Raw genomic sequence first — 27208 nt, 5'->3', positions numbered from 1 at the left:
ACAGAGTTGATGCTAATTATAGAAGATAAAGGGTAATTTATTATTTTACTTTGTCAAAAGGTGGCAAAAAACCCTCTTTCTGCATGGATGCTCATAAACTTGAAATGAATTTCCAACCCATTCTCAAAACCCTTAGTCATGTTTGTAGATGACATTAGCAGCCTTCACTAACAGCTGCCCATTTAGCCCTCGACTCTAGAAAGAATGCAGACATCTGGATTAGGCTGATAAAGGAAGCCTCCCCTCCCACCCAAACCCGAAGCACTCAGAAAGATTCTAGCATCTCTAGAGCATCTGCGGATAAGAAATGGTTCCAAAGACATTACTACTAACTTCGCAGATGATGCTCAACATATTAAACCGGGGAAAGTGGGTGGGAGTGGTCACCGCTAACTCAGCCAGAGCCAGTAGTTCAGGGGGATACTGGCGGGAAGGAGGCACACAGCAGTTGGGATGAAACATTTCCATCGGTGACAACAAGAAACAAGATTTATGCAAATTCTGAAGATCAACTCAGCACAAAAAGACCCTCAAATTTCTGAGAAATTACAGACAAGCCCATTGCATAGTTGTCAGAATGGCCTTGAAGCTGTGTGTATACAATTCCAGAACATCTGGTCAATTCAGTGAATCCCATCAGTCACATCACTCTGTCTGGTCCTCAGTGCACCAAACAACTAGCTGACTGAGATGCTCATTGTTCAACCCAGCGCTTTGGCATCGTGTCAACAAAGCCCGATTTAAGGCTATGGAAACTGTGAACTTACAAAATCGAGCATCTGAAAATGGTTTTGAATCTTTGGATGTTTCTTGACTGATACCATGAAAACTATTACTGTTTGTTAACTTCAGAGATCATATAGTGCCTTCCTGATCAACACAGGAGAAATTCTTTTGTGTGGTAAACATAACAGCTGACTTCCAATTAATCACTGTCTAGAGGTGGCTTCTGATCTCTGGTTTCTTTTTAGTAACAGGCTCTGTCAATGTTAGACACAGCATGCAATGTCACCTATCTTATGTCTTTGCTGAGAAGTATAAATTCAAGTCTTTGGAAAACATAAAGACAACTTATTTGAATTAAATAAAGAGAATGCTTGTTCCTTGTCCCTTAGGATAACGCCATGTCTCTACCTTCCCCCATTGGCAGGGACACTAATCCAATCTCTGTGGGGACCAGCTCTGCTCAGGAAACAGAGCTTACTTGAAGATTTCGGACAGGTGACCAGGAGCTCACCTCTCTTTTTTCACCCTCACCGTCTAACTAGTCATCATTTAAAATCAATTGTCATTTTTTCTTTGTATAATGTAATACTCTGAAAATCTCTGTAGGCTCCATAGACTTCCCAAACAACCCTAAAATGGGTTTGTACTAGGAACTGTGGCAGTAGGTCAAGAGTTAAGGTTCAGGATGTGTAAACCTTTAACTCCGTTAGGATGTGACAGAGTGACATGCTCTGGATTCTAAAGTGATGGTAACAAAACATTCACAACTGGAACTCTTGAGAGGACCGGCTGCTAGTGTGGAAACATTCTGTCCACTAATCACCAGACCCATCCTGGGAATTTTTACTGAAGACTTCATCCTGGGAAGCCTGGTGATCGATCCCTTCATAAAAGGAGCCTCCGTTGTGCAGGAAAGTCCCCACTGCCCGCCCCTGCCGAGCGTGACCCACAGCGTCACTGAACACTTTGTTTATCTGCTCCTCCGAGGGCATCCACCAGTCGGGGTTGGAGGTACAGTGCATCCTAATGAATTCTGTAGGAATACACACAACAGTAAAAAAAAAAAAAAGAGAGAGAAAAACAGCTGGTTTTTGCAGCGAATTATAGGAAGGCTGCTTAAACTTTAACAGAAGCTCTATAAGAAAAGCTTTATGGGACATCCGATGTAATGCCATGATGATGTCACTTATTAGACCCAACTTACGCCATACACATTTTCTACTCAGGTGCAAAAGTAAAAATTACATAAGTGAGAGTGATTCCCTTTAAGGCACGATTGCTATGAAAGGTAAATTTGAGTTGTGAGGCGTGGTATGCACCATGCTTGGTAAAAAAAAAAGTTAAGAGTACATTTCAAAACCCTGTTGTTAACATGCTCGCATTTTTAGAATGTTAACTATCTCCAGAAGCACAGCAAATATCATCAGATGGTATTCTTTAACCAGCTACTGATGTGTAGATTAAGTGCAAAAAAATAAAATCTCAATGAATAAGAAATTGCCTAAGTTTTGGTTCAGGTTTTCACATTCTTAAAATGCTACTACAGGCTATACTTTATTTCTCTAATTGTGATATCTATAAGTGTACTGACAAATATTTTTTAGATGACTTTTCCTCTAAATATTTAATATCACCAGAAAGCAATTAGCATGCCTGGAAGAAAGAATATACAAAAAGTAGCCCAGACTCCAATGAAACAAACTTGGCCTCCCTTGGGTTGAGCTCACATTAACCCTTCCTCTACTTTCTCAGGGAGTCAGGGGACATGTATAGTTCCTACACAGCTATTTTTTTTTTTTTTTTTTTTTTTTTTGCGGTACGCGGGCCCCTCACTGCTGTGGCCTCTCCCGTTGCGGAGCACAGGCTCCGGACGCGCAGGCTCAGCGGCCATGGCTCACGGGCCCAGCCGCTCCGCGGCACGTGGGATCCTCCCGGACCGGGGCACGAACCCGTGTCCCCTGCATCCGCAGGCGGACTCCCAACCACTGCGCCACCAGGGAAGCCCCTACACAGCTATTTTAATATGGACATCTGTAAACTGAAATGGAAAAAGTTCGACTGAAATGAGCATTCTGGGAAAAGTTCTAAGTCAAACTGTGCTTTTTTTCACAGTTGACTGGAAGTTCAAGGTGACTGCCATTTACACACCATTTCTTCGCCAGCACTGCTCCCTCTACAAGACAATGGTTCTGGTTGTAGGACTGGATTTGTCTGAAATTTATTTGTGAAATCCCGACCCTATTTGCCCATGAAAGCTGATGCTTTTAAGTACCTGGACCCGAAAAATCCCATGAACTGAACTGTGCCCATCTTAGCAGAGACGCAGGGGCATCCCCTTCAACTCCATGCCTGAGTTGAGAGACTTGTTCACCTCGCCTAAGTCCCAGCCCTAGTGGCCCTCCTGGGGGACACAACTGTGTTTATTCAGCTCCTCGCCCTGCAAAACTGTCAGGAACCAGATGGCCTATGCTGGGCTACAGGCCTAGGAAACACCGAAGGATGCTTTTCAAACCTAGGTCGTGGTCATTATAATGCTGAGCAGAGAGAAAGGAGGTATTCTGGGACCACGAGTGCTCAAATATCTAGTCCTCTCCCTATTATTTTCCTTGCATTCACGTCTATTCATTATGTCCTCAAATCATCTCCAGCCAGGCTATCAACTCCAGAATTCAGGCATTCTGTTTTCTCTTCCTCTGTCTTCTTCAGGTTCCCTACCTCATGTGTTCAGGAAGTATTCAATAGCTGTTTAAGTAGTTTCTCCCTCTCCAGATTCCCCACTCTCATATGAACACAGAGAAATGAAAGACTCCAGGTATCTACGAGAGGAAGTCAAGGCTCACTGCTGAGGATGCGGCAGCCCCGTCCCTCTAAGAACTGCTGCTCTGTGACACCTCCCTCCCCCTCCCCCTCCTCAGTGCCCGCTGCTGCAACAGGACTTCCCCTAACATTGTGCCAGACTACTACAGGCTAAAAGCAGAGCTCATTCTGTTACCCGGATAGGAAGCGTCCTCACATCACTGACCCCCCTTCCTTCCGGGGTCAAACCACCCTGGGGACAGGCCAGCCTAGAATCTGATTTCATTCCCCGAAGCACCCTGCTTTCCACCCCTCAAGTGTCCGACTGTCTGAGGCTTCCTTGGCCATTGTAATCTTGCAGACCACAAGGGTGTCCACCCTGAGAGTCAGCAAGCATAAACCTGCAGGAGGGGAATCCCATTTAGGTCACAGGAAGGCCCCAGGATTTCAGCCTCTGGGACAGACATAAACGCTCTAACCGGCCGCCCCTGACACAATCAGCAGTTCTTTCCTATGCATTCTCCACCCATGGGCGGGTGGAAGCCTGTGCGTCCTGCCCAGCTCTCCCTGCTGGAGAGTGCACATTCTGGTCAGGCAGCCTGGGCTGCATCTGTGTCACAGTGGGTCCCGCAGCACTGACACTAGTGCTTTGAGACGTATATTAATCCCTCAGTTTCACTGACTTGCTTGTTAAAATATAAATTGTTTAACAAGGACTTCCGGAAAGGGATACCTTAGTGGGGCCCCTTATCCTGATTCCCTTGTAAGCCTCAGGGCAACTTCCAGAGTACTCGCGGAGCGGGCTCTCAGGACAGCTCCCAAGCTCACCGCTGCCTCTGCTGCCTCCGTCTGCTCTGACGATGCTGGGGAATAGAGGAAACTATGGCTAGTTTGCTAAGACAGCCCCTGGAAATTTCCATTACCCAGTCACTCTGAGTAAGTAGAATTTTCAGACTGGCCAACAGGGGGTGCTCCAGCATACCTGTGCTGAGTTAATGCTGGTGTTTTCATTCTAGGTGGTTTTCTCAAGTCTAGGCCACCAGCCTCAATCACCTGGGGTGGTCGTGAGGTGCAGTAACGCGTGCCTCCCCTGTCTTCACGCCAGACCCGCTGAATCAGAAGTTCAGGGTGGGTCTGGGGATCTCCGCTACTAACAAATACTACACAGGCACCTTAGGCACGCTGACAGTCCCTGTGGGCAGGCCCAGAGGGGTGCAGGAGTGAGTGTCCCTTCTGATGACTAAGGCCTTATCAGTGATAAGGTTTTTCAGTGTGATTTCTTCACCAGGAAATATTTTGATCCCTGTCCAGAGTAAATCTTTATTGTCTTTCCAACCAATAAGATCACTCTTGGACTGTATAGGTTAACATTGGAGCTATTTGCAGTGGATTTTTCAGGTGTGAATGCGCTTTTGTTGGCACTACAATGTTTCCACTTGTCTGTGTTTATTCATTTGCACCCACTGAATCAACCGTATACACCTCCTTACCCTCTGCCTGGCCTATCCGTAGTGTGGATCAGCTGCAAAGTCATCAGCTGTTAATGCTGAGGAAATGGTATTATCTGAGTAGTATTTTTTAATACAGAAACTTTAAAAAAACCGAACAGAATAAAATCTGAGTGGGCGAGAAATACTTTAGGCCTAAGGAAAACTGATTCTAAATAAATTTAAGGAGTTGGGCCAAGTATTCTTGAGAAGGTAGCTAGATTGGGGGAGGGCGTCATGGGCCGCAAATGAAATTGGGATAATTTTTGAGGTTCCTCGGCTTCCTTTCCTCTGTGCTTTCCCCAGTGCTCCAGCTTTGCTGGAGGTCGCCTTCCCGGGCGGCAAAGGAAATCTGAACTTAAAGCGTGAAACATGAAGTGCTATGCAGTGCTACGTGCCATTAAGTGCTAAAGCAAACGGAGAAGTTTTAAAGGACTTCTTGATACCAAGGAGATGGGCCACATGAAGCCTATAACGTCTCAGCGGAAAGAAACCAAAATACAGTAAAGGCTGAACACTTGCACGGGGGAGCCACAGCCAATGCGGTGAAATGAGATCACAGATGGACACTGAGTGGAAGGATGCAGTACCTCGGAGGCATGTTACTTTAACTGGATCCAGAGGGCGTCTTTCAGGACCTGTCTCTCCTGACTGCACTGACCTTTTCCTTTTCCCAAGGCCGCATGAGTACTTAAGCTCATCGGTTGTGAAAACAAATCTGATGAGGTATCGAAGGAGCCGCCTCCCGTCTTTCTTTGAAGAATTTACAGCCTCGTCCCACTGTTTGCTCGTTATGTAGACAGGATAGTTGTTCAACAGCTGCTTGCTCCCCTGGAAAAGCGAAATATTTTCTCATTACCTACCTGGCCGGCCAGCCAGCCAGCAGCCCAGGCGATCTCCATTTCAAAGGCAAACATGCTTTTTAACCAAGTGGCTATACTGACAATGAACCAGGTACTGAAGAGCACAAGTAATTGCTCACACTCAGAACGGGGCACTTTTCAAATTACATTTGCATTTTCTATAACAAGAGCCAATGAGGTATAATGAACACCTTTGAAAGAGGAGCTATTTATAACTTGCATTTTAACAGGTAGGTTAAAATGTGTCAAGATCCAATGACAGGGAACACTATTTAAATATAACCTGTAACTTTCCTTTTCAATCTATTAAAATATGCAAAAATGACTTTGAAGAGTGTGATAAAACAGGTCTCTTCATCCTTTGGTTGGCGGTTAAGTACTTTTAGAAATGATGCTGGTGGGCTACTTCCATAAGGTATTTTTTTGTGTTTCATGCACCTAATATCTGATAGCCATTGTATTTCAGTGGAAACATTAAACAGTGAATTTTAAAGAGGGGGCATTGTGGAAACAAACAAAAATCACTAATAATAATGCAAAACAAGTTTTCTCAAATTATAGCTTCTGCAAATGCCACTATGTCAACTCAAAATTTTTCTTACTTTGCACCTTCATAATTTATGTCTGCTATAAAATTCCCAGGCTAAATAGTTGCACTGGGACTAATTACAGGAATTTCTGTAACATTTATAAGCCATGTTTAAGTCAATCGCACCTACACGACCATTATTTTAGCTCTGGTTGTCCATAAAATTCTACAGTCCAGGGCAAATTAATTAACCCATGATCTCAGCTTTAATGTACTTCTTCCCCAGTAATTAAGGTGTACAAAATAAAGAAGGGAAACTCACTCAGTTTTACAACTCTGCAAATTTACTACAGGTTATAAATTTGGCACTATTTGGAACTGATAGGTTTTAATTTAAAAAAGTGCTCTGTTCAGTTAAGCTCTGAGAAGGGCAAATGGTTTAGGAGCCAACAGGAAAGAAAGAGGCAGCAGGTATGGCCATGAAACTGTGACTGAATTATACCCATGGAAACTCATCACTGCAGCATTCATACTCCCTTGAAATAGCAGGAGTGTGACTTTGTGTCCTTTTTAAGGGAAGCAGCTGAGGGAGGTGGTTTGTGGTTTGAATTTAGAGTCAGCCTGGGTTTGAACTAAATCTCGGTTCTGGGTTTTATTTGTTGTTTCTTGAGCAAATTACTTTAACTTGTTGGACCAAAGTTTCCCCATCTATAACACAGGAAGAACTAAATTATCATGGGTTTAAAATACGAGTACTTGGGAGCATAAACCAACCCTTGGCTCTGTGTACTACGTGTGATCAAAAGATGGGCAGGAGCCCAGAGGTTCCGAAGGGTCCTTCAGCCCAGGCTGCTGTTTCACGGCAGGAGGGGAGAGATGGAGGGACGACTGGAGTGACGGGCCGTGCCGATGGAGAAGTGAGGATGAGAGATGTAAAACCAAGTTGGTCAGGCAACCAATCCACTGAGCCAGGGTACGGGGGACTGAGGAGTGAAGATGATTCCCAGGTGCAACGGGGGTGTCCTCCACAAAGATAAGGAACAGAAGGTTATGGCTGGGGGGAGGAGGAGGCAGATAGCAAGGAAGAACAGTGCCTGACATATACTAGGTGCAATGAACATCCATCGGGTGGGTGACTGATGCAGTAAATACTACCGCGGCTGGCACGGAGCAGACACTCAACACCGGTGGCTACAATGAAGAGCTCTTAATTTTCTTTTTTTGCGGTATGCAGGCCTCCCACTGTCGTGGCCTCTCCCGTTGCAGAGCACAGGCTCCGGACGCGCAGGCCCAGCGGCCATGGCTCACAGGCCCAGCCGCTCTGCGGCATGTGGGATCTCCCCGGACCGGGGCACGAACCCGCGTCCCCTGAATCGGCAGGCGGACTCTCAACCACTGCGTCACCAGGGAAGCCCCGCTGTATGTTTTAAAAACAGCTTTCCCTCGGGTGTGTGAGCTCATCTGGCAAGCCAGAATGCCCGCGGCTGTTTGGCCAAGAAGGTTAAATCCGCTCCCAAAGTCTCACAAGTCAAAAGGCACAGCTGGGAACCCTGTCCCCAAATTCAGAGTTGCCCCTAAAACCAGAGCTGAGGCTATTTCAAGATGGGAGGTGCTTGAGATGAGAGAGCTGGCAATCCAGGGAAGGTGCCCTCTCCAAGCTTGAAAGCATCCACTCCTGCAGAAGAGCTCAACAGCCCTTCCAAAATGTAGAAATACCATTTGGAGGCCATTTTCAAGAAATAAAGAAAGGGAAGGAGGCAGAGAGGAAGGAAGGAAGGAAGGAAGAAGGAGAAAGAGAGAAAGTCATTTATAGCCCCAAACAACTCACACTGCTCTGTGCTGTGGATGAGGTTACCCATGCTGTTTCAGCACAGCTAAGAGAAATCAAATATGATTAAATAATACTACTGAGAAGGGATACTTTATGGAGGATGGAGGGAGAATCAAAGGAGGGCTGATTTTCAGGGTGGGAAGACTTGGAACACACACTGGCTCTGCCTGAGGGAACGACAGGTGGGTTCTCTGTGCCAAAAGAATGGGGGGAGACTTGCCCGCAGGATTTAAACTATTTCTTTTTCTCCCCCTCAGAGTACAGAGCTGAATCTTCACGATGCATGATCTTTCTCCACAGGATATATACTCACCCATAAACCTCAGAGTCAAACATATATTTTGCTAGCCAATCTGTTCTGGTATATATCTACATGGGTAAACCACCAGGATGCTTCATCTTAAGGAAATTCCACATGGAATGAGACCTACCTCGGCCGGCTGGTCGGCTGGCTGTGGGACCACAAGCTGGTTGTAGTGCTGAAGCAATGTCTTCAGGTAGTCTAAAACCGTCTGGCAGGGCACTGGGTAGAAGAGATTGCAACAATTGCACATTAGCTATTTTGTGCTGGGAAAATAAAAAGCTTTAAGGTTTAAAAAGATTTTTGATGCAAACTTCTAAAAAAAAAGACTCATTTTCTAAAGGAAATAGAATCTTCTCTCATTTGACATCTGTAGTTATTTCAGTTTGTAAATATAGAACAGATGCTATGGTTCGGGGAGAATTTTTAGGCTCAGCACAGCTCACTGAAAACTTTTAAGTCAAACCTACTCTAAGATGAATTTGGGTTAGTAATAGTGATATCACACTGAACAACTCACAGAAGAGACGTGTCTTCTTTGACTCAAGTTGGAACATTAGCACCCGACGGTACTTTTTAAAATTAAAGTACTGAAAACTAATGTTTCACTGGTTTTGGATCAATGATATAATGTTCATTTGTAGTGCCATTCGTTCCTAGTTCTTCAGTAAAGCAGTAAGCCATGCACTTTAGACCTGCTTCCTGACACAGACACATGTAGTTTTTCTGGTAAGTGTCTCACTCCTCCCCTCTCCAGAAACTCACCTGATCTGGTCCAATTCAGATTCGGTTATTATGTATTTCATTAACTGTTACACTATATTTTGTGAGGCACAGTCTTACAGAATCACTGAATAATCACAATAAAACGGAACAGATGTTAACCCAACATAGAGTCTGACATTTTTTTTGTACCATTGCATAGATAATTCTTATATTTTAAGATTTATATTAGAGCCCTTTCCAGAGTATTAACTGATGGCTTTTAAAGGTCTTGGTAACTTAGTAAATAACCTAACGGATACGAATTATTGCCATCATCTGTCTTGGCTGTGTGTTTTCTTAAGATGTTTTTGTCACATTGAAGAAAATAATAAATATTTAACCTAAACCCTAATTTTAAAGTATCACCACTGAGCCTTCTTCACTTCATTTTTCTCAGCACTTTTTTGAGAGCAAACTGAAATTATCTTTATCTCCTGCTAACAGCTCTGGGTTTTTCAGGTGACATCACATTGCAACATAAATCAAAAACTACATCGCCATCCTTTTGAAGAATTTGAATGATAAGAAGTAGAAGTAGGTTAGGAAATTCTTCTTCTTGCCAAAAAATATTTTCTTAAATAACATCCTTATAGACTTGTGTCTTACAGACCTGTGTCATAGGTCACTCTTGTATAGTCATTTGAATATATTCTTCAAATTAAAGAAGCAGTTTCAGGACAACCGTAAGATTGTGCCTTCAACAAAAAGAAGGCACGTGTGTATCAGTTTGAAGTAGGACTTTTATTAAACCAAAGTTTAATAAAACCTGTCAAGTACCTCTAATTTCATCATCCTATTAAAAGACTAACCCACTTTAGAGCTCACCCTGATGTAACTAAACCCTTTGTTTTATTTATAATTCGGCCAGACCTTGCCCAAGTTCCTTTTAAGGGGCGCACTTACTGGCCAACAGTTCTATGTTCTGACAGACACTTTCACCCTGGGTATGGCTGAGTAGAGACTCTGAGTCACTGAGAGCTAGAAAATCCACTTTCTAAACCACACCACTTCTGCTAGGGTATGCAGTGTTCACCAAAAAGTCTGAGCAAGTTAACTGAATGACAAACAAGAATTTCCCACATTACTAGAGTTCCACAAACAAACAGTCTAACCCACTTTGCTCTCAGTGAGTGAGAATGTATCTTCTGGCAATGGGCACGGATTACAGGAGAAAAGCAGAAGCCTTGAGAAGCTAACGGAGACAGGAAACAAGTTTGCTGTTGAGTTCTGGCTTTTCATTAACTGTGTGGCCTCTGGGACTCCATTTAACTTCTGTGCGTGCGTCCCTTCTACACATTGCTGAAAAGAAGGATCTCGGCAGCAGCAATGCAACTGTGTATACGTCACTGCTTTTCCAAGTGACATGTGAGAGGTATTACTCTGAATTTAGTTTGGAAGTTTTAGTAAAATTTGTAAATACTCACTGACTAAGATTTGAACGAAACTTCTTCTGATACTTTATCCATACTTTACATTTGTTCAGGGAAAAAGTGTTTAAGTGAAGCACAAAAACGCTTACAAAACTGAATATTCAGTGTGACCTCAACCATGTTAAAAATAATTATGTGCACAGAGAAGAGACTGGAAAGAAATAAACCAAAGTGTTAATAATTTAAAATGATTATATTTTGGTAACAGAATTAGGGCAGTTATTATTACCTTTATCCTTTATCATCCTTGTAAAAACCAGTTTAAAAAAAGTTCTACAGCGGGCATGGATTATAACTACTTAGAAGTTGTTTGAAGAATGTCTACATGACTGTCATCTCCCCTTCCTTTGCTATATATGACCTTCAGTGTTGCCTGTGTAGCCCTGGAAGGGCTTGGAGGACGACTCTCCCATCCCTACACCCCCAGTATTTAGGCAGCAGTGCTAAGCCCTGAGCGAGGCCGGCTGAGGCACATGCGCTGGAAGAAAGTGGAATTTCATGTGACTTTACTGGCTGTAAGGCTCTCCTGAAGGCAAGTGGGTCCTGTGGGTGGTATCTGGGCACAAGGCCGAAGGCCAGGAAGACTTAGCTACTCAATTGACTCTGCACAGTTGGCGGCTGTATTGTCTGGGAGACTCTTAAGTAAGGGCCTTCCAAGGAGAACTGCTCTGATTCTGTTTTTGCCTATATTAAGGGTGCTTGGGTCTCGAGTACCTAATTTTCCTGGCAGATCATTGCATTAACATCTTGATCAGTTTCTCTTCTTGTTCCTCAAGCATTATTTAATCTACTTTGCTATGTAATTGTTTTTTTTTTTTTAAGAAGATGTTGGGGGTAGGAGTTTATTAATTAATTTATTTTTGCCGTGTTGGGTCTTCGTTTCTGTGTGAGGCCTTTCTCTAGTTGTGGCAAGCAGGGGCCACTCTTCATCGCGGTGCGCGGGCCTCTCACTATCGCGGCGTCTCTTGTTGCGGAGCACAGGCTCCAGACGCGCAGGCTCAGTAGTTGTGGCTCACGGGCCTAGTTGCTCTGCGGCATGTGGGATCTTCCCAGACCAGGGCTCGAACCCGTGTCCCCTGCATTAGTAGGCAGATTCTCAACCACTGCGCCACCAGGGAAGCCCTATAATTGTTTTTTAAAGACTCAAAACATTTACCTCCAAGTATATCACATACAATTTTATAGGGAGATTGAAATTGTTTACTGTCCTCTGACGACCATGCCATCTGTGTGCTTATTTCAAGTGTCCCATTCATATCGTCTCCATAAAGTATAAGTTCCGCAATTGTAAATGTCTAGAAATAAACAATGAGCTTTAAGTGTTACTCAGCCTACAGACGCACGGTAATTCTCTTGATTATCACAATGTCCTGTCTCTGTTTAATTTAATTGATGTGTGTAGCTGCTACAACAGAACGTGCCTGACACTGGGCTGGGAATCGGGGTTATGAGGATGACTGTGACTTAGTCTCTATCCTCAAGGACCTTACACAGCCTGCCTCTCCTCGTATCAAGACCCCAGAAGAGACAGACACACAGAGAGTAAAAACTGGCCCTGATACAGACTTCAACAGAAGCAAGTATTATGTACGACAGCAAGTGGTTAATTCTGCCGGGAAACTGGGGGAGGCCTTGTTATGGACAGGTGTCGCCTGACCTGGGTACTGATGGCTGAAGAGGAGTTTCTCGAGTGGGGAAAAGGAGGATATGTTGGAAGGACAGCAGGAGTTAAGGGAAGACCAGAAGCAAGGGCACAGCGGCTCAGGAATCACAAATTGTCCAGAGGGGTTGGAACACTCGGTGTATGGTGGGAACTGAGGGGCGAGTCTCCAAAAATGAACAGGAAGACTCAGGCAGTGAAGGATGTCACGTGCCACACTGAGGGGGCTGGAGTTTACTCCATGGGCCAATAGAGGCTTTTCAGCAGTGGGTGACGTGGGCCTTTTCAGTTGGCAGAGCCTGGCGTCTGGGGGAGTTGAGTGGCTATCGCAAGAGTCCATATGGTGAAACAGGCCTGGATGAAAGCAATGGGGAGAGGGGGGAGGACCCCATACCGGTGGGTATGTACGAGGTGGAATCCAGAGGAGAGGAGGCTGACATCAAGGAGGGAGAGAGATGGTTATGGATGGAACTGCGGCTCCCAACCTGGGTAACTAACTGAATGCTGACCTTTTTACAAGGTAAGACTACCATCAACAATCTGAGAAAACCACTTAAGATTTCTGTATGATCAGGCACAGGACCATGTCCCTGTTTCTTTTTTTTTTTTTGCGGTACGCGGGCCTCTCACTGTTGTGGCCTCTCCCGTCGCGGAGCGCAGACTCCGGACACGCAGGCTCAGTGGCCATGGCTCACGGGCCCAGCCGCTCCGTGGCATGTGGGATCTTCCTGGACTGGGGCACGAACCCGTGTCCCCTGCATCGGCAGGCGGACTCTCAACCACTGCGCCACCAGGGAAGCCCCCTGCCTCTCTGTTTCTTAAGGTTGCTCTTTGTTGAGTGCTTCCTGGAACACCTAGCAGGCACTCGGTTGCTACTTAATGAACTTAATACTTCCAGCATTCCAGTATTATTAACCTCACCTTACAGAAAGGGGAAACCGAGGCTCAGTATGGTTAAGTAAGTTGCCTAAAACCACAGATAGCAAGTGGCAGGAGCAGAAATCCAAACCCAGGTTTGACTCCAGGGCCATTTTCTTCAGCCCACGCTGTTCTGTGTCCCTCAGTCTCACAGCTACCGCCAATAGTCGTGCTGACTTCTACCAAATTCTGAGTAAAAGAACTCAATCCTTTATTGCTCCCTGTTCCTATCACTCGCTCTAGTTTTTTACTCAGAACATTCATTCTCCTTAGAACGCGCATGTTAAGCATGATCAATGTGTTTCTCGGGACCAGAAGTCGACCTGAGCCTTCTCCCACAGGCACTTCTGGGCACGTGGGCTGGAGGGTGGCACGAGCACGGGGGAGCACTGGCACTGCGACACCACTTACTCCAAGGGCTTTTTGTTCTTACAAAACTAGTTATCCAAAAACAGACACCGATTTATCTTTTTAAAATCTTCGTACATAGAATATCCTTACCTAGCACCAGCACTTTGTACGTAATCCAAGGTTAATTCTCTAGTTTGTAGCCTCCTGAGTTAGTACAGTTGATCCTCATTATTTGCAGGTTCTGGACCTGCAAATTTGTCTACTCGCTAAAATGTACTTGTAACGGTCAAATCTGTATTTGGGGTGCTCTTGCGGTTGCTGCGGACTTTGGCTGGTCACTGAGAAATCTGAATTTCTGGAATCACACACCCCCAGCTGAGGTTGAACAAGGTAACACTTGGCCTGCTCGTTTCAGCCCTCATACGATAACAAGGGTTCTTTTCATGTTCTGTTTAGTGCCATGGTTTTTGCATTTTTGTGCCTTTTCTGCTTGGTGATTTCGCTGTTTAAAAGGAGCCCCAAACGGAGAGTTGAAGTGGTGTCTAAGTGTTCCTGAGCGCAAGGCTGTGATGTGCTTCAAGGGGAAAATGCTGTTAGATAAGCTTTGTTCAGGCTTGAGTCACAGCGTTGCTGGCTGTGAATTCAGTGTTAACCAACTAATACTATATATTAAATAAGGGCTCGTTAAACAAAAACATACTTAAAACGGCGTTTTGTGATTGGCTGACGAAAATGTTGCAACCAGAGGCTCTCGGGAACCGAAGTCTGTATTTCCCCTCAGAGTAATAATGCCTTGCTGATTCAGTGCTCACAGCTTACAGAATAGAACGACTGTGAATAATGAGAATCGACTACATTTTGAGGGTGGAAGAGGGTAATAAACTAGCTCTGGAGTCAAGAGGCTTCGATTCTAATCTGAGGTCTGCCACAGACTTTACCTGTCCAGGTTGCAACCTCTTTGTCTGTAAAATGGGAATATTAATTTTTGTTTGGAGTTATGAAGATAAATTGAGATGATCATAAATGTACTTTTTAGAAAGTAGAAAGTTCTTTACTAATATCACAATAAGTGTATCTTCTCTATATTTGGCACTTAGAAAACTTCAAGGTTTTTTTTTTTTTTTTTTTGCGATACGCGGGCCTCTCACTGTTGTGGCCTCTCCCGTTGCGGAGCACAGGCTCCGGACGCGCAGGCTTAGCGGCCATGGGCTCACGGGCCCAGCCGCTCCGCGGCATGTGGGATCTTCCCGGACCGGGGCACGAACCCGTGTTCCCTGCATCGGCAGGCGGACTCTCAACCACTGCGCCACCAGGGGAGCCCTGGAAGTGATTTTTTAATTACCATACAGTATTTTATATTTCTAACACCCACATTTTATCATATTTTTAAATCTCTGAACTTGGTGTTCAAAGATAATTATAATGTGCAATTACGATTTGCAGTGTTTTTTCTTCTTCCTTAGTGGAACATAAAGTATTGGTGTGTCTTACATTCAATGGGGGCTTAAATTACATGAAATATGGTATTTTATACCCACCCTCCCTTATGAGTTCTCTTCACCCAGTGCTGACTGTAAGCTTTCTGAATAAATGTGACTACTCTAACCTGACATCTTCTCCATAGAGAAGTTTGCCCATCAAGATTCTTCTTCTTCTTTTTTTTTTTTTTAATGGTACGCGGGCCTCTCACTGTTGTGGCCTCTCTCGTTGCGAAGCACAGGCTCCAGACGCGCAGGCTCAGCGGCCATGGCTCACGGGCCCAGCCGCTCCGCGGCATGTGGGATCTTCCCGGACCGGGGCACGAACCTGTGTCCTCTGCATCGGCAGGCGGACTCTCAACCACTGCGCCACCAGGGAAGCCCTACCATTCTTCTTTTAATAACCTCTCAGCTCTTTGTATTCCTGACCCAAATGTCTTCCTTTTGTGACTTTTTCTTCTTTTAACCTATTTTCACTTTCTTTTAAAAAATTTAAACTTTTAAACAGACTTTCTATTTTCTAGTGTGATAATCTAATGCAAAAGAAAATGTGCTAATGCTATTTCCTGGGATAAAATATTTAATTGCCTATATATCTGCATATAACTCTGGAAAGTAAGTTAGACAGCACTTTCTAGAAGCCCCTTGTTTGCCTGTAGTTGATAATCAATAAGACTTCGTTGAATGTTTCACAAATAATACAATAAACAAAGGCCCTCTCGGGTGGTGCCAGAAAGAATACCCCTCCCCGGTCCCTCCTTTCGGTGAGGGCTGTCACCTTCCTTTCCCCCTTTTACAGCTTCCCAAGTGAAAGCATTTTTTCCTGTAGACTAATAGGCTCATTTCTTTTGAACTCTCAGTTCAAGAACTGCTCCCAGATATAAATGCTTTATTTAAGGGGGGGGAAAAAAAAGAAAGAAACTGGAATCTCAGAGTTGCTCAACAGCCTGACTCTGGAGAGAGAGGGAAGTGCCTGAGGAACACTGCCCCCAAACTGACCCACTGCAGGTGCTCCCATCACCTTGCTCACCTTATTTCCTCCGCTAACTGCTGCGCGCTCCTCTCCCCTTTGTACTCATCCACCCTGCTCGGCTGTAAGAAGAGTGATCGTACAACATACGGGCAGATTCTACAGGAAGAAAGCCCCAGGTCCTTCCATGGAAATGTATGGCCTCTAGGATAACAGAGGCCTACTGGGATCATTGGGAAGCACGGATACTGCTTAGGGAAAATCGATCCCAAATCTCACAGGAAAGTTACCGCTTGCAAAATATTCTTGTTACGTACAAAACCAGAGTATTATTGCTGTACTTTTCTTCATATGGATAAAAGTAACAGATTCCCCCTCGGCCCTGCCCACACGAAAGGCACAGCTCGTAGAATGCCAGAGTGGATTCCTGGGTGATCACCCACAGGCTGGTTTGCTGTTTAGCCAAAGATGGAGGTTGGGAGGTGAGGAGGGCAAGAGGGCAGTTATGTCTCTCTTTGATTCAAGTCTTTCATCTCAAGGGGCACTTTCAACCTGACGCCCAATACTAAGGTATCCCTAGGTAATGAATCCAGGAGTTAAGTAATCACAAATGGCTAATCTTTCCTGCATTTCACACTATTTTTTTTCTATTCATAATTGACAAACTGAGTCTCCTCTATATAGTTGAATTTCAGTATGGATTACTTAAAGCAATCATGGCTCTCCACATAGAATTGGTTCAAGTTCATGGAGGGGACTCTTTACAGTAACAGTGGTGGAATGTTTACAGTAACAGTGGTGATCATTAGCTTAATTTCAACAACTGTCATTCAATGTCTGACCATCAAGAGGACTCAAGAAATTGCAGCATTCTCGTCTTTCTGGGAAGCAGAGAAGGACAATGATTAGTGGCAGGCCAGCAATGAGTTATCCCTGACACAGACATTTCATCTGTACGGATTTAGGAAACAAGAGGTGGAGTGAACCCCAAATTTGCTTGGTAAGTTTACCAAGGACAGACGGCTCACCAAATATTAACGGTTAGGAATTAGGCAATAACACTCTGGACATTTGTGTCACCTGTCCTTGCACTCTGAAACTCTTCCCCACAGCTCTGAATGGCTGATGCAAGGATCTGCAGTTGGCTGATCTCCAGGACACTATCTTCTCCCCTAATGAAAGAGGAGTGGGGAGTAAGATGCAACATACCCTTTTGGCGGTAAAACCAATAGTTCACATAATTTATGAAACTGTGCAAGTTGTAAAATCCCAGCGTGTCAGCTGCACCCATATCTCTTTGACTTGGAGAAACCAGTAGCGCTCTGGTTCCACCGCATTCTTCTGGGTCCTGCCAGTCAGTCTCTCTGCTGCAGTCAGATCCGGCCTGGCAGGGACAACGCCAAGACTCTGCATCTAACCCCAGGGCTCAAATGTAACAACAGAGAATGGATTTCCTTCACCTCTTGCTTCTCTCCCACAACTGCACTCAATCTAATTCCGAAACGTTCTGAGCCAAACCTCAGCTCTATTTGGGCAATTCTCTTAAATGAAAGGACAGAAGGAAAATAAATTTCTGATTTGGCAATTCTAATATGCAAACGGGTAACTTTCTTCAACACTTCCTTCTTTTTACCTCAGCTGCCAAACTGGGTGGTGCAAAGACACCGAGTTAGGAAAAGACCGTAATTTCTATTTCTATTTATGGTTCAGCCTTAAAACTTTTAAATATGTTATGTATGCTTTATTTTGAACATATTAGTATGCAAGTATAGGTATGTAAATAACCAATGAATGTGTACATTGGTAGATACACGCTCAAAAATTTTTATCAATGGGCTGCATGATTAAAAAGGTCTTAATGTCTTTTATAAGCCACAGACATGCAGGAATGACCTCAAAGATATAGGCAAAATCAGGAGCTCTCCAAATAGGGGAAAAAATGGCTTTGCAACCCTGAGAAGATCTTGCCATAAAGATGACTTTACTACTCTGCAGATCTAGTGTCTCTGCGAGGCGGTACAATGCCTCGCGTTTAGCCAGGAGCACAACTAGTTTGCGACCAGCTTAATAACTGGTCTGTCTTTGAGATATTCCTTTTAGTTTACAGTTGCATATTAACTTTAAGGGGGAGTTTGCATGCTAAAAAGAGACCATGCCTATTGAAACTTAACAAGAAAGGGGAGAAGTTAGTGGAATAGAAGAGACCATTTGTTCTCTGAGCCCTGCCTCTGTAGTTATCATTTCATTTTAATTTCTCTCATGGACTAATAAAACACATATATCAAAGTCTTTAAAAATACAAAAGCCATTTTAAAGGAACAGGGTCACTTTTTGAAGAAAATTCAAGCTCACAGAACCTGGCCTATTTCAATCTCATTGCACTACATCTGGGAATCACTTTTGTATCAGTGGAGACATCTTTTAATTGGACCATAGTTTTCAGGCCTGCACCCCAAAAGACTGTGGCTTAAACACAGGACAAGGCTAGCGGCTCATCTTGAAATTTCCATTTGGCACTGGTAGGCTAAAACTGTGCATGCCTGTTTTTCTAACTCTTCTACATCGCCGGCCCAAACAACAACAAAAAGCCACACATACACGCACACGTGCATACATACATGCAGATGGGACACTGGAAAGGAATGAGTTGCAGGTGGCTTGCAAGGAACAGGGCAGGGTACCTGGGATGCTCTCTAACTTTCTTCTGAGCTCTTCATTTTCTTGTTGCAGTGACACCACCTCCTGCTCCAGCTCTTGGCACCGAGGACAGTAGCCCTCCTCTTCCTCCTCCTCTTCTTCCTCAGGCAGTGTAGAAGAGGATGGGTGACCGTGGGATTCGGATGTCGCTGGGGAGGTCCAGCCACCTAGTGTGTGCACGGGGGATGTTGCTAGAGGATCCACGTCCGCCAGGTGGCCATACTCACTGACCGAGGAGGTGTTTGCAGTCGGAAAGCTCCCGGAGAGCAGGTAATTTTGTAGGGAGTCAGTGAAAACCCTCAAGAAGGCAGAAGTCTGTTGTTTCCTTTGCATATATTGCATCTCTATGTCTACACTGTCTGAGGTCTGACTGTGGACCCCTTTGCCAACAGGGCACTGCTCCTGTCTTTCAGTGTAACTTGAGCCTTCCTGCTTTACGCAAGAAATCAGGGATTGAGAATGGCTGGAGTCCAGAAGCTTTCCTCCACAATTTAAGAGGCTAAGGACTCGGCTGCATTGTTGAGCAAAGGCGTCCAAGATCATACGACTCTCTGAAATACAAGAGAAGACACGTCAGAGACTGCCAGCCAAGACAAGGGACAAGTAAGGTCCTCGATCTAGAGTTTAACATTAAAAAATGTCAAAAACATGGACTTCTCCCTGCTACACACACAGGTGACCTGGTGCATCCACTTCTAATAGGATGCATGGCTTCCGGCTGCTCTGTGACTGGTGGGGTGCCTGATGAGCCACCCCTAACTTGACTCTGGGAAATGGCTGGACTGTGAGACGGGGGCACCGGATAGAGACTCCCTCTCCGTGGTTATTAACCGGCCTGCACAGGTCTGAACTCACACCTTTGGCTTCATTAATATCCTTACTCTAATGAATCGAGCCAGCCCTGCAGACTCAACTCCTCATTGACAGGAGGGCTTACAGCAATCATTACGTCTATTTCTGGAGTGCCCTCATGCCCTTGCTATTAATCAGCTGATACAATCCCTGCTGAGAGTACGTTGCTCCCAGATGCAAAATGGAGAAGAACGATGAGTCTTTCCGAAGAGCTCACTAAACGTCTAAGGTAAAATAAAGAGTGGGCCTACAAGGCAAATGATGAGGAGCCCCAAAGCAAGCCTGTGTCATCCAACATCTGTGCTCACCATTCTTTTACTTTATCTGCTAACTTAGATTTCTTGTCAAGGCCAACGTTTAGCTTGATCTATAGCAGCAGCATCTGAAAAGCAATAGTGCCTCTTCTCAGGGCTTCTCCCACCAAATCTCTTAAATGGTATGTGCTGAGGGTGCCAGTTAGTTTCCACAAGTGTATTCTAAAGCATATTAACTGTCAATCAGTGGAAAGCAAAAAGCAAACAGAAAACAATCAGTTCACTTCAAAAAGAAAGAAAGAAAAACCCAATGTCCTGAAAATGTGATTTAATGTCGTCACTCTAAGGGGCTTGAAAATTCACCCTCAATGTAACCGTCACAAGAACACTGTTTTCTTTCTGGACCACCACCCAGAACGTGCTATTTATATCAATAAATACCCACAGAGAGACAGATAACTTTTTCAGGGCTTATATAGAGCTATCAGGGTACCTCTCATTTCCTCTCCCACCCTACGCGGAATAATGGTAACAAACAAAATATTGTAGGTTCTAGATGCCGATATCCGTTGTTTATGACAGAAATGTAACGAGTCACTTGCTGTCTCTGGAAATGTTGACTAGCTGTATTTTTTTCTGAGGGGAAAAAAATAACCTTGAAAAGTGAAAAGTGGTGAGATGCTTGAGGGCTTCTATGGGGACAACAAACTAAATAGCTGTGATTAAGAAACTGATTTCTCTAGAAAACCCAGGATGATGACCAGCAAACCAACCTTCAGAAACCTCCAGGTGGTACTTCAGCCCCTACTTTGTTTTTTCTTACTATTCTTCCTGAAGTAACTAAGATATCAGGGGAAGGGGGTACAAGTCTCCTATTTCACTTATTTAATAAGAATATACATAAAGCCCAGAGCATAGAGCAAGCACCTCTCATATCTCCCAAATCTATAAAATGCTCCCATTCCTAAATCTCTCAGGAAAACTGACAAGTCAGAACACAGAGGCCAGTTCTTTTCAGTTCAGGAGAGATTTATAGACTGTATATTCCATGAGTGGACTGGGGTTTGAGGGCCAGCACAGAATCTCTAGAAATATTTACTGAATACATGTGGGGACTCTTATAAATAAATAGAGTATCTTAGTTTACAGCGTTTGTACCCTTACCCTGAATCCCACAAATATTAGGCACAGGCCTATTTTTTACACGATTATTTTGAGTACTAAAGAAAGAACTAGATGCCAGGTATAGTTTTAGGCTAGAGCTGATAGATGGGCTGGGAACTTGGCTGAAGTAGCGGCCAAGATAAAGTCGGCTTGCTGCCTTGGAGAAAAAGGGATGTGGATATGGGAAGGATATTTCGCACACCGAACACTGGAAGTGATGATGACTCTGCCCCCAGCCAGGTGGAAAAGAATAGCTGAGCTCATGATTTGAACCAAAACTTAATGGAGAAAGACTTCAAAGAGTTGGGTGTTATATCTTACAATGACCAAAACCGAATAAACGAGAAAGTAAACAGTTGAACCATACAAGTGGGAAGGTTTAAGATGCTGCATTCTCATTTCTTTACTCCTGGCTTTTTGTTCTTTTATTAGTAAAATCAAAGGACAATATTGATTGGCGACTCTCAATTCTAACACACCAGCAGTTTTCATTCATTTAATCCTATAATCCCATTCTAGATCTAAAGTTGTATTTACTGTTTGCATTTTAATCAGAATAGTCCCAAGTGATTTACAGCCTATACACCTATAACATAACCTTGATGAAAGGAACAAAATATGAAAGGAAAGGCTAAAACAGAATTGCCTAGAAAGAACTGCTCGAATGTATCTGTCCAATGTCCTAAGGAGCTCAGTTGTTTTAATCATGTTGATAAATCACGTTAGGGTATAGATTTTAAGGGAAAAAAAATCTGATGTAGAGACAAGCATGATTTGTTTTCTTAACTGAAGGATAAACTCGTAATATGCTGAGAAAAAAATCATTATGTAATATACTACATTATGAAGATAATGTACTAAAGTGCACTCAGAATATCAGAGAATAGTTACAATCATAAAACGGTTCTTGCCTGCAGTTTTTTCAAATGCTTCATTCTGAATTTGTTCTCAGAACGAATATATGTAAAAATGCCAACTGTAGCCCTAAAGCTGTATTCTCTTCTTTTCACTACCTTATATTTGAATAGTATTTTATGTCAATACATTGAAGAGTATGATGAAAAATACTACTATTATACTTGGTGGGAAATGGCAAATCTTTACACTTAACACACATTGCAGCCAGCAGTGCTTCAGCTTTCCATACAGAATATAATTAGAACACAAGTACTGTGCGATGCCCATTATTGCTAAGAAATGGAGAAAAGTTCTGTTTTCATATGAACACGACTGAATGGCCACTGATCCACGATTCTTAACTGAGCAAAGTGTGAACATGTATTTTGAAATTTTTAAACTCTCTTCCCCCGCTAGGCACAGAATGTTCCAGTCAAGTGATGGCAAGGAAGTACAAAGTCAACAGTTTATAGAGAGGATTTAAAACAACCTAGTTTATCCCTAACTTCTTTAAAATTAAACACCGTAAAATGTTAATAAATCACAATCACAAAGCACTCTAAAATGACCACATCTCTCTCATTTATTTTGCTTTATTGTGCAATCTGTCGGGATCTAATATCATGTTGCAAATTGTGCCCAGTCTGATTCCAGAATCCGAACCCATGTTATTTTTGTAATTAAAAACTTCATTTCTAGAATTTCTTCAGAATTTAAGTGGTTTAATCCATCCTAAATCTGATAAGTGAAGAAGAGGGATGGGAATTCAGCAAGAAAACACAGGCTCCTTACTTTAACATCCTTCTTTGTAAGTAAAGCCTTGAATGGAATTTGCCCATCACAGCAGATCCCCAAGAGTATTCTGTTTCTATGAAGGAGATCACAGTAGTCAAGATTAGTGGTAATCTTTTGATTTTAGCCCACAAAGGGTGAAATATATTAATACTAAAAATGCAGAGGCAGAAAAAACATTTTTGTGACCTATACGACCCTGTATCCATATATTACATCTATCAAAGGATTTGCAACTAGTTCAAAATAGATAATTTCCTTAAAACATTAATATAACTTCTTTTTATGAGAGGACTTCGTGGCATAGAAAATAGAAGTTAGAAAATGAAAGCATCTTTGGAAGCATCACCCCTGTCTTAAATCAATGAACTACTGTATGTCTTTCAAAAAAAATGCCATCCAATTTTTTTTTCCCTAATGGCAAATATCAACACAGCAAAACAGGATGCAATTTTTCTAAATAAATAAATCAGTGATGTGTCAAAAATTAACAGATGAGTTAATATACTCAGTGCTATCAAAACCAGATGGTGCTTCCTAATATCCATCCTGCTCAGTCAATCCCTGAATATTTTCTGGACCATCGGTATATAAAATAGGATGCTGCTATTCGTGATGGCAAACAAAAGCAATCATGCCTGCCAAGCACATACTATAACAGGCAGCATTTCAGCTCTGCTAGACAGAAAGTAATTAGAATGCTTTTAATGTCCAAAAGAATGATGCTGATAGGCTGCCGCAGATGTGTAGATTTATGAATATTTATATGGTGGTTTATAGCTGACACTTTTATCAGTTGAAGAAGATAAAATATCTGCCTGCCTCAAAAGCTTGACAGTCAGGTTAATAAAATCTCATTAAAGAGAATGACCTATGCAATTATATAGGATTTATTGTAATTCATTTTTGATTGTACTCTGCTTAAAGATGCAATTTCCCATTTCCTGATGCCAAATTTAGGCTGCATATCAAGATCTACGTGGGTTTTAACTCTAAGCCTCCCACAGAGGAAAAATAGGCTTTTAGAACCACGGCATATTACCGCTTTTAAGGAAAATTATACTCTTCAGGAGATTTTACAAGAATGTTGAAAAATCTATTTTAATCATGTATTTCTCCTCTCAGTGGTTTATGGCCCTTAATGGCAAATAAGGTTCACTTCAACCCTTTCATCTTTTCACTGCATTTTCTCTGGACACTCAGTTATCTCTCTTCCATCCTTGACTCATTTCATCTCATCGACATTTTGATTTTCAGTTTACGAGGTAGCCTGAGACCCTGCAGTACCACTGTTGTGAGGGTGCAACAAGCAAATCACCACCCCTACCCCTACCCCACCCAGTGTGCTAGGATGGCTGTCTGTACACTCATGCTTATTGGTTCAAAGTGGAACCACTAGTTCCTCAAAGAGCCAATCAGCTCTTCAGGTGACTGTCCCTCTGATGGCCACTCACATCACTGTGCCTGTTAAGAGATGGCTTTGTCCCCCAATGATTAATAGTATGACCACAATTCATGATGTCTAGTACTATGGTCTTTTTTTTTTTTTTTGCCCCTGACCATTTTTCTCACTGCATGGCAGAAAACTACCATTCAATTCCCATCTTTCCAACAAGTACATGGCATCCTGTCTTGGGGCTATCTAGCCTACCTCTCTATGACCTCTCTTAAAAAAAAAAAAAAAGGCAGCAGCAGCACTGAAAATAAAAGGAAATAAGAAACACAGGGAGTTGGAGGGACATCAAAAAGCCCCTTTCCACTCCTTTAGATTCAGTGATATGATTTCCACCTGCGGACAGAGACAAACTAAACAGGACGTTAGAAGAAACACTGAAAAAGAGGACATTCAGAACAAGGTAAGAAGGAAACAACAACAGCAAAAACTCCTTATGGATAAAAGAGTGGGGCAACTGCCAGAGTAGAAGGCACCATGGAAAGGATAGCAAGTGACTGGCGCAGAAAAAAGAAATATAGGAAAAATAGCAGGGAAAGGCAAGGTTAAAACTATGGATGAAAATGGAAATGAGAAGGGGCAGATTTATACTGTATGGAAAAAAGTAGAAGACAGAAAGAAAGACAGTCCGCAAAGACTGAAAGGAGAAAGCAGGATGAGATTAAAGACTGAACTGGGCAGATAAAGAGGGGGGAAAACCCCAATGAACATGGTGGCACTGAGGCTGTGCAAAGGAGTAAGCAAAATATAGAATGTGGAAAAAAGGACCCAAACTTCTGAACAATGTAAAGATAAAGGAAGATAAAGCAGAGCCGGGAAATAAACAAGGAGTGAACAAGAAGTAGTATATAAGAAAACCAGACCCCAAGCCCAGAGAGCACACAAACCTCACTAAGAAGGGGGGAAAACAGAAGAAAAATGAGGAAAGTGAAAGTAGGCTAGCCTCACAGTGAACATAGAAGCACAGCGGAATTAAAATACAGGGAAAAAAACCACACCTCACAAACAATAAGGACATCCACATAAAAACCTCGCCAACATCTCCCAGCCAGTGAGGGATGTGACAGAGCAAGTCTTCACTATAACCTGTAATTAGGTTTTCTTTCTCAAAACCAATCCTTCCTGTGTCAAAATACTGACAAACAACAGAACATGAGCTTAGGCATCTATAACGCATTTCAAGACAATGCTCCTATTTTCATTAGGAAAAAAGGAAGCCGTGGATTCACTGATATGCAGGATTTGGGGGGCTCCAAAGTGCCATACAAGGCCTCAGCAGGAACTTTTCGTTCTGAGCGGCGGGATACACGGGGCTGCGAGTCCAAGGGGAGCAGAGAGCACACTTGGGCGCAGGCCCCAGGCTGTGACCTCTCCACCAGCCCGTCGCCCTCTCCGCCGCTGGGCTGGAGAGCCGGCTTTTCTCAGGAGTCGCGTACCCTGGGGTGGATGCTCCCCGAAAGGCAGTCATTTCTAAGGGGTCTGGGACCCCGCGGTGCAGCAGCGCCCACCCGGCGGGGCCCAGAGCGCCCGGGGTTCCCGGGGCTGGGGGGGAGGGGCGGGAGGTCTCCGTCCCTTAAGTCGCGGCCGCCGGGGCGAGCGCCAGTTCCAACCGCGCGGCTGCTGCAGAGGAGCCTCGCGTCCTGCACACACCGGCGGGGACTCTGGGGTGGCCGGGTAAAGGGGGCCAGGGAGAGGCAGAGACAGCGCGCGCTCGCCAGGAAAAAGCAGGAAAGCAGCCCTAGGGCCAGCCGCGTGACCGCGACAGAGTGAGCGAGAAAAAGAGAACCAGAGGGCAAATGAGAAGGGAAAAAGAGAAGGAAGAACAAATGGAGGAGAGAGGCAGATAAAGGGAAGAAGCAGAAGGAGAAAGTGAAGCAGCGGAGGGAAAAGGGAGGGCGTCCCCGAGAACCGCCAGAGTAGCGCCCGCTTCTCCCCGCGCCGCCGCCGCTGTCACCCCACGGTGTCCCGCCCCCACTCCCCGCCTGCGCGCCGCCCCCGCCCCGCCGATCGCCCCTGCCCGGGCGCCGAGCGGGACGCTAGCGGCGGAGCCACCTGTTAAGAGGCGCGCGCGCCATCGGAAGCCCCGGACGCGGCGGCGGTGAACCTCCAGAAGTTGCTGCCGGCGCGTAGAGGCCTTGGGGCTGCGCTCGGACGCCCCGACGCTCCCTCAGCCGGCTCTGGGAGCCTCCCGCTCTCCCCTCCCACCCCCCACCCACCCCGCTGGGCAAGGCGCGCGGGAGGCTGTCCTCGGTCCCCGCTTTCTCTTTCCCGGGTCCTACCCCTCCCCCAACCCGTGGCGGGACGGAAAGTTGCTCCCGAGAGTTGGTACCTGCGCTGAGCTCCAGGCTGGCGCCGTTGCCGCCCGCGCTGCTGCTGCCCGCGGCGGCTGCCGCCGGGCCCGAGCCGTACCTGACGACGGCGGCGAAAGATGAGGACGACGACGCGGCGGGGGCCGCGGGCGGCGGCGCTGGGGTCCTCAGGTGGCCCTGGGACGTGGCGGGCGTGCAGGACGGAGACGACGACGAGGCGGCGGCGGCGGCCCGGCCGGGCCCGGGTGGGTAAGAGCTCTGCGCTTGGAACTGCTGCGGTGGCGGCGGCGGCTCGCTGCTGCTGATGGAGACCGCGGCTTGCGGCGCGAAGGCTGGCGGGGGCGGCCGCACGTGCGGCAGCTCCACCAGGGTGGGTCGCTCGTACCGCTTGGCCAGCGTCGGTCTCTTGCTGGGGAATGTCTTGAGGACGCTGTAGGGGCTGCGCTGCTTGTAGATTTTGGGGACGCTGGGCCCCTCTTCCGCCGGCTGCATCTCCTCCTCCATTCTGCGCCTCTGGGCAGGTCCCGGGTCGCACGCCCCCTCCGCGCCCGGCGCCTGGCTCCGAGGGTGCCTCTGCCGCCCGCCCAACGGCTCTGCCCGAGTGCGCGCGCGTGGAAGGGTGGCTGTCTGTGCCGTGGCCGCCGTCGTCGCCGCCGCCGCCACCACTGCCGCCTGTCGCGAAGGC

At 45.0% G+C, this 27208-nt stretch overlaps 1 protein-coding gene across 1 annotated transcript; it reads right to left on the bottom strand.

Moving 5' to 3' along the window:
* Window positions 1-255: 255 nt before the first annotated feature.
* On the bottom strand, window positions 256-27208 carry BEND4 (BEN domain containing 4). Its single transcript, XM_027103070.1, has 5 exons — window positions 26544-27208; window positions 18787-19353; window positions 8664-8755; window positions 5600-5840; window positions 256-1759 (listed from the first exon to the last, which is right to left on the bottom strand). Exons 1-5 carry the CDS (start codon window positions 27025-27027, stop codon window positions 1542-1544), a joined length of 1602 nt encoding a protein of 533 aa, XP_026958871.1. The 5' UTR covers window positions 27028-27208; the 3' UTR covers window positions 256-1541.

Source organism: Aethalodelphis obliquidens, unplaced genomic scaffold, assembly GCF_003676395.1.
Source record: "Aethalodelphis obliquidens isolate GAN/ISIS:26980383/991018 unplaced genomic scaffold, ASM367639v1 scaffold6, whole genome shotgun sequence".
Classification (NCBI taxonomy): domain Eukaryota; kingdom Metazoa; phylum Chordata; class Mammalia; order Artiodactyla; family Delphinidae; genus Aethalodelphis; species Aethalodelphis obliquidens.
Note: the sequence above shows the minus strand (reverse complement) of the source record. Positions and strands in the feature narration are given on the sequence as shown.

Bases quoted from the DNA above. Each gene is read 5' to 3' on its own strand.
- BEND4 (XM_027103070.1), bottom strand. From the start codon at position 27,027: ATGGAGGAGGAGATGCAGCCGGCGGAAGAGGGGCCCAGCGTCCCCAAA. The intron at 19,354-26,543 runs GTACCAACTCTC...CTTGTATTTCAG, and splicing joins CAGCCTGGAGCTCAGCGCAG to AGAGTCGTATGATCTTGGAC. The intron at 8,756-18,786 runs GTACCCTGCCCT...TCTTCTACCCAG, and splicing joins AAAGTTAGAGAGCATCCCAG to TGCCCTGCCAGACGGTTTTA.